General features: G+C 39.4%; 1 protein-coding gene across 1 annotated transcript in view; it reads right to left on the reverse strand.

Annotated features, from left to right (window-relative positions):
* LOC108554797 (MAP7 domain-containing protein 1) overlaps positions 1-8004 on the reverse strand; it is a 55484-nt gene that overhangs the window by 6935 nt on the left and 40545 nt on the right. The window contains exons 5-8 of the mRNA XM_017910191.1: positions 6753-6821; positions 6224-6413; positions 3465-3703; positions 1603-2037 (exon numbers count right to left, since the gene is read on the reverse strand). Of these exons, the coding sequence (XP_017765680.1) occupies positions 1603-2037; positions 3465-3703; positions 6224-6413; positions 6753-6821 (933 nt within the window). The remainder of the gene's footprint in view (positions 1-1602; positions 2038-3464; positions 3704-6223; positions 6414-6752; positions 6822-8004) is intronic.

The following is an 8004-nucleotide window of genomic DNA, read 5'->3' on the forward strand; positions in this document are numbered from 1 at the left end:
TATGCATTGTGTTTGTCGCGCGTTAAAACATTAAACAAATGAGATTCGCCGTGAAATGCGCGGCAGCAGCGCGTCGCGGTGCCGCGGCATTTCAGAGGGTCGTCGTCGTCGTCTTTTCCTTTCTTTCTCTTTCGCTCTCTGCCGTTACGTTAGAGACTCGTTAGATCGTCGCGCGTTAGATCCGCCGCGTCGGATCGCGCCGGCGCGCGGCACGCCGACGCCATTATCCGTCATCTCTCGACTAGCTAAATCGGAATTTTTCTCTTTCTTTTTTCTTTCCCTTCCATCGTTTCATTTCTCCGCTTTCCTTTCCTTTTTCATTCTCCGTTCTTTCGTTTCATTCGCGATATCTCCCGTTTCGTCGGGAAGGGTAGGTTCTCGCTTTTGCTGATCGGAGTAGACGTGGATATTAAGAGATACATAAGTAGCGAAATTAAATAGAAAACAAGCACCGCCACCAAAAAAAAAAAAAATTACTATCGATCGTGTCGCATGTGAGACGTATGTACATCGAGAATGTAACTGAGAGAAAAAAAAATATATGAGGCTGAAACAAGTGTAAAAAAGGACAAGTAAAGAGAGTAAACGGTTAACGAGGGGGGAAACGAAAAAAAAAAAAATAATAATAAGAATCATATGAGACCTCGTAAACGTAGCAAGAAAGAAAAGAATCAAAGAACGAAAGTGGAGCGATAAATGTATTGCACACTAAATACGATTGCGGTTCGTCTGTACACAGTCTAGTATTGTGCGTAAAACGTGTGTGTACGTGATGAGATTTATATATATGTAGGTATATACATATAAACAAAATTTGTGTAGCTTACCAGAAACGTTAGAGCGTACCTTCACCCCTGGTCCCGAAAGCCGGTGAGATCTGAGGTCTGAGGTTTTCTTATAGCAGGAGCAGTTTTGTTAATCAATTCGGTGTTTTACGATAATTAACACAAAAGAGAATTCCATGCAGACGCGGGTGAACCGTTTGTTAAGTGAATATAAAAATAGGAGGCAACACAGAGTCGCTGGTTAAAGAAAAACTCGAAGCGCGAGACGCTTCGAGGATCGTTTGTTAGTCTCTGCTCGAATACGCAAGCGTTTATAAGCGTGAGTCACTATCCGTAGTCTCGCGAAATCGTACGAAAAGTATCCGGGGAGTATACAAGGATTTTCTGTCTTATTGATTCACAATGGCTCCTCACTGCATTCGTACGCATGCACATGTGCACCCAACTCGAGTTATATAGAACGCCGAGAGTGCGAGCGGATCACCCCGTGACGTATGTTTCCACGCCAGCCAGAGATTCATACGCGCGGACCTTAAAACTCGCGCGCGTCTCGCGAGCAAACGACGACGATTAGTACGAAGCGAATCTTCGCTGATCGCGCGTATGCTGTGTGTTATACGTGTGTATGTACGTGTACCACGCGTGTAACTAGAGGAAGAAAGCGATAGAACGGTGTGGATCGATGACGAGCCATGTTCCCCTGGTCGTATTTACACACTCCGGTGATCTCTGCGAGAAACGCGGCGATGTACCGATTGACCGAGTGCGATGTTTAAGTGTAGGATGGACCGAGTTGAGTGCACAAGAACGATCTTACCTTGCTGCTGTTGGTTCTGATGCTCGCGAGCTTTGCGACGCAGTCTCTCGGCCCTCGTTGGTCTCGGCATCGGGACCGCGCCTGGCAATGTACCCATGCTACGAGAGTTATCTGAGCGTTTGAGGCTCTTGCCTCCGGACGCAGCTAAATGTGACATGCTGCGACTCATGCTAGAAGCGCTCAGAGGCTGGCTTTGCTGTTCCGTCAATGTGCTAAGTTCTGTCGGACGTTTCCTAGGCTGCGCCAGCTGGTCCAGCCTGGACATGGAGTAAGTCCTACCTGGCGAACGTGTGAAGGCCTTAGCGCTCGAACTACGCCCCGATGATGGCGGTCCATCACGCGGCGACGGTATCGTTGGCATCAGATCGGTGCGTCTCCTGTTCACCCGCAGATAAACCGAGCTAGGGGTTCCCGGTGTTCCGTCGCTTTCTTCACCTGCAATGGAGTTTCCCTTAGAAGCGAAGCGCGAGAAGCGACCACCGGAACTGCACGCTATACAATTTTCTAACAAGGTGTACAAGGCGCGCGTATATCCTTTGAACATCGCAATATAAAATGCTCGTTCCATTTTCCATGGACCGAGCGTACGCGTGTAGTACGTATGCGCGTGTGTGTACGCGTGTATCGTGTAACGTGTGTCGCGCGAGTGTAGCTGTATATACGTGCGCGTGTACCTTTGGCATTCCCTTTTCGACTACTACCGATGTACTCTCGATTGGTCGCCGTTCTTCATGCTGCGTGTGTCTTCGTGTGTATACAAGTGCAAAGCTACAGGAAGGAGTTTCGTGCGTGTACAGCTCGGACGTCATTCGATAACGCTACCAGAAATGGCTACCGGAATCTTAGGCTACACGGTGCTGCCGCCCCGAGACGAACGGGCGAACTGATACATCGCGACACAAGGATATTACGGTAATCACAGGGAACAATGCGAAACTGGGAACGTGTATACGAACGACGTTACGGAAGCGGTCTAAACGGAACGCGGTACATGCAAACGATATATCCGATAAAGCGATAGAAAACCCATACATGCACAACGATACAAAGAACGTGTCTTGTATATATGTATATCGAGTGAGAAATGAAAGAAGCTGTTGCGAAAAAAGTAAGCGTCTGAAAGAATCTCGTAAACCCCGGGTCCACCGTTCGTTTCATCGTGTGAAACCTTCTCTTTTACGAATAATCAACGTCGAGACGTTCGTGAAAAGAAAAAAGGATGCGTTACGATCGACGATTAAATTGAAATTCGACTCGAGGCGTGTATGTAACGATGTAATCGGTTCATGAATGATATGAGTGTATGTGAGGACAGAGCAAAGTCTCGTACAAAGTTGGACAATTGAGGCACCTCAGCTTCTCGTTACTCGTTTTCATTTTCGTGAGACTCTATCACGCACCGAGGCGAAAGGTATCGGCTACTGACAGCAGGAAGAACAGTATTCAGCTTCTAATGCGACAACGTTAATCTAAAACGGTTAGTAAATAACCCATCGAAATGTATGTAGATGTTAGTATTGTTAGCATAAAACTTTGAATAGCGTTAGGATGCACATGACTAATTAACGGTACACATCGTTCAACACCGATCCTCGTTTATTTCCATCTACTTCGTTTCGCTGTTCAAACTGTGCGTTGTCGTCAACCAACGTTAACCATGTATGGCAATCGAATCATCGGTGTTCCACGATATCCGCGAATGGTGTACAGATACGATTTTATGGCGTTAAATGAAAGTGACATGCTTGCAAGAGAATATTCCGATGTGCTAATGAACCAGAGATAAAGATATATATATATATATATACACACACACATATATATATACACACACATATATATATACATATAACAGGACTCACCACTGGCAGCCCGCTGAATCATCGGACGCCTAGTGTCGCTATCAGACTTATCATCGATGGCAAAGATGTCAGTTGTAGGAGGCAGAGAGAGGCTGGCTCTCTTATGTTTGGCAGGGGTTAAGGGAGGATCAGGGCTAGAATTCCAATTGAACACCTCGTACATGGACGAGGACATTCTCATATCTGCAAACAAACCATTGAACGCTGCAACATTAGGCACTATCCAATCGAATTCTCTTCTTTTCTTCTTTCCGTTTGGTTTTCTTTTCTCTTTTTTTTTTTTTTTTTCTTTTCGTCTTTTTGATTTTCTCTGGGGGACGGGCGGCGGTGGGGTCGTTCGGCAGACAAACAAAGGGAGTGGGGGAGAATTAGCATGAGTTAGATATAGTGCGATTCACAGGTACTTCGAAATTAGAGTACAATTTACCTGACAGAGCCACCACCAGAGTAAGTACAGAGATAAATAGAGCGGATGCAAAGGTCTTAATTACCGAACGAAAGGAAATCTCTCTCTCTCTCTCCGGTCAATGTTACGACTCTAGCGAAATTACATTTACTCGGGCATATATTCACGCTACTGGCTCTCTCTTTCTCTCCCTCTCTCTCTCTATATATATATGTACTCTTGACACTTGTATTTCGTAATAACGTGTTCGGATTACAGAGAAGTCAGCGGGCGAAGATGAGGTGCTTCTCGTGTGTGTACATGAAGAGAAATTATGTTGGCAAAAGAACATGATGTGGTAGCAAAGAAAAAAAGGGGTGGGGGAAAAAAAAGAAAAATCGAGAAGAAAGAAGGAAATCGATAATCGAAGGAGATCGACGCGTTCGTAGCTGAAACCGAATCGCATTCGAAATCAAAACCGGTGGATCTGGTCACGAGTAGTATAAATTAAAAAAAAAAAAAAAAGGGAAAAAAAAAAAAAAAAAGGGAAAAAAAAAAAAAAAAAGGGAAAAAAAAAAAAAAAAAGGGAAAAAAAAAAAAAAAAAGGGAAAAAAAAAAAAAAAAAGGGAAAAAAAAAAAAAAAAAGGGAAAAAAAAAAAAAAAAAGGGAAAAAAAAAAAAAAAAAGGGAAAAAAAAAAAAAAAAAGGGAAAAAAAAAAAAAAAAAGGGAAAAAAAAAAAAAAAAAGGGAAAAAAAAAAAAAAAAAGGGAAAAAAAAAAAAAAAAAGGGAAAAAAAAAAAAAAAAAGGGAAAAAAAAAAAAAAAAAGGGAAAAAAAAAAAAAAAAAGGGAAAAAAAAAAAAAAAAAGGGAAAAAAAAAAAAAAAAAGGGAAAAAAAAAAAAAAAAAGGGAAAAAAAAAAAAAAAAAGGGAAAAAAAAAAAAAAAAAGGGAAAAAAAAAAAAAAAAAGGGAAAAAAAAAAAAAAAAAGGGAAAAAAAAAAAAAAAAAGGGAAAAAAAAAAAAAAAAAGGGAAAAAAAAAAAAAAAAAGGGAAAAAAAAAAAAAAAAAGGGAAAAAAAAAAAAAAAAAGGGAAAAAAAAAAAAAAAAAGGGAAAAAAAAAAAAAAAAAGGGAAAAAAAAAAAAAAAAAGGGAAAAAAAAAAAAAAAAAGGGAAAAAAAAAAAAAAAAAGGGAAAAAAAAAAAAAAAAAGGGAAAAAAAAAAAAAAAAAGGGAAAAAAAAAAAAAAAAAGGGAAAAAAAAAAAAAAAAAGGGAAAAAAAAAAAAAAAAAGGGAAAAAAAAAAAAAAAAAGGGAAAAAAAAAAAAAAAAAGGGAAAAAAAAAAAAAAAAAGGGAAAAAAAAAAAAAAAAAGGGAAAAAAAAAAAAAAAAAGGGAAAAAAAAAAAAAAAAAGGGAAAAAAAAAAAAAAAAAGGGAAAAAAAAAAAAAAAAAGGGAAAAAAAAAAAAAAAAAGGGAAAAAAAAAAAAAAAAAGGGAAAAAAAAAAAAAAAAAGGGAAAAAAAAAAAAAAAAAGGGAAAAAAAAAAAAAAAAAGGGAAAAAAAAAAAAAAAAAGGGAAAAAAAAAAAAAAAAAGGGAAAAAAAAAAAAAAAAAGGGAAAAAAAAAAAAAAAAAGGGAAAAAAAAAAAAAAAAAGGGAAAAAAAAAAAAAAAAAGGGAAAAAAAAAAAAAAAAAGGGAAAAAAAAAAAAAAAAAGGGAAAAAAAAAAAAAAAAAGGGAAAAAAAAAAAAAAAAAGGGAAAAAAAAAAAAAAAAAGGGAAAAAAAAAAAAAAAAAGGGAAAAAAAAAAAAAAAAAGGGAAAAAAAAAAAAAAAAAGGGAAAAAAAAAAAAAAAAAGGGAAAAAAAAAAAAAAAAAGGGAAAAAAAAAAAAAAAAAGGGAAAAAAAAAAAAAAAAAGGGAAAAAAAAAAAAAAAAAGGGAAAAAAAAAAAAAAAAAGGGAAAAAAAAAAAAAAAAAGGGAAAAAAAAAAAAAAAAAGGGAAAAAAAAAAAAAAAAAGGGAAAAAAAAAAAAAAAAAGGGAAAAAAAAAAAAAAAAAGGGAAAAAAAAAAAAAAAAAGGGAAAAAAAAAAAAAAAAAGGGAAAAAAAAAAAAAAAAAGGGAAAAAAAAAAAAAAAAAGGGAAAAAAAAAAAAAAAAAGGGAAAAAAAAAAAAAAAAAGGGAAAAAAAAAAAAAAAAAGGGAAAAAAAAAAAAAAAAAGGGAAAAAAAAAAAAAAAAAGGGAAAAAAAAAAAAAAAAAGGGAAAAAAAAAAAAAAAAAGGGAAAAAAAAAAAAAAAAAGGGAAAAAAAAAAAAAAAAAGGGAAAAAAAAAAAAAAAAAGGAAAAAAAAAAAAAAAAAGAGAAGAAATGAGAGAAGGGAAACACAAACCTGTCGTTGTCACGCGATCTGAGTTCGTCGATACGCTTTCGGCGTTCCTCTTCCCGTTGCTCCCGGAAGCGTTGCGCGGCGAGGGCCTGCTGTCTCAGCTCTTCCAACTTCCGCTGCCGCTCCTCGTTCTGTCTCTCACGGACGAGCTTCGCCCTGTCCACGTCTTTCGCGCTTCCCGTCGAGTCCCGTCCTGAGAACAACCGCGAGGATCGATTACTTCTCGTCGTCGTGCGAGCTTCGCGTTCTGCTTGAAACACGCCGACGTTTAACCGTTTCCCAGACAGTTCTCGACGATAAAAATCGTTGTTTACGGTCCGAGTGACTCGACAAATAGACAAAACCGCGAGCGAATCCTCTCCCGTTATTTGCAATCGATAACGATACTCGCTTCGAGAAATAACGAGAGGTCTCGGGCTTTTTCTTTAGCAAAATTCGACTCGACGCGAGAAGCTCGCGGACGGCGCGCGGGAAAAACGAGATAAACGGAAGAAAAAGATTAATCTCGACACTGCCCTTGAAAACGTGATACCTTCGTTCTCGCTAGGATGGTCGCCATCGAGGGAGTCCTCGTCGTAGAGACTTTGCCGGCGCTTCACATCTGTCGAGAAGAAAGCGAGAATATGTGCGTACGCACGTGAGATTCGGGTATTACGAGCAGATGGCGCGTTAATCGCGGCACACTGCAAGCATGCGGCAGCGGGCACACCGCGGGTACAAACACAAAAGTCGTCAAAGCGGACGTCGTGGCTGTTCGACGAGGCACGATTTCAAACACACATGCGTCATGCAGTCGGCGCGGCGTCTAACTAGGCGCCGATGGACACACAAGCCACGTTCGTCCCTGTTCCCAATTCGTTGGCGAAACACGCGCCAACCCCGGCTTTTCCGCGCGGTGTTGCGGCCTGGGTCAAACGAGATTAGCGAAACGCGATTATGGGGGAGAGAAAGGTCAGAAATCGTGGCCCCTATGGGAGTACGTCGTGCCCGGATTCGATTACGACCGCGAATATTCCTTTCTTCCGACGATGGTACACGGCAGACTTATCTATCAGAGAAAGAAGCAGCGAGGCCGCGAGAGAACACGGATTCCACGATTCTCCGCTTTTCTCTCTGCCACGTATACCCACCACCCATTTTCCGCGACGTCAACGTGTTTCTTTCCCTCGGCTAATACGATTATTAAAAATAGGACACCGTGAAAGGCGCGTTCCGCTTCTGCAGTATGGAAACGTTCGATTTATCGCTACAAGTTCGCGTCGCCTCCCCGGAACCCTGTTTGTACCCCCCTGTACGTAACGAAGTTGAACTCCTCTTTCTTCCTGCGTTTTCCACCCCCTCGCGCGAGACACTGTTCCCTTAACACGTTCGTCGGCCATCGCGATTCGCGTGAATTTTTCGCGATATTTACTGCCAAACTGAACGTTACATTATCGTCAACGGACCCTATTTTTAATTTTCCATTTCCGTGCAACAGAATATTCCGCAATCGTTTTGGATTACTATCGGCAAACTTCTTAGAACAGAATAGCAGACTTGGAAAAGTTTGAAAACTGTAAATATTGCTACGACCTATTGTTCCAATTGTCTAGAATCACCTCAAGTGTGTTTAGACTATTTTAACGAATACCACGCGACATGGTATAATGTAATATTTTATGCTAAACATAAATTAATAAAAAGTATAGTTACGTTGTATATCCTATATTCATAATTCGGAACTTATTCCATTAAATTCCTTTTAAAACTTCGAGCGAGAATGTTATTTAACTCGAGCAAAAAGA

Source organism: Eufriesea mexicana, unplaced genomic scaffold (genome assembly GCF_001483705.2).
Source record: "Eufriesea mexicana isolate 0111107269 unplaced genomic scaffold, ASM148370v2 scaffold77, whole genome shotgun sequence".
NCBI lineage: Eukaryota > Metazoa > Arthropoda > Insecta > Hymenoptera > Apidae > Eufriesea > Eufriesea mexicana.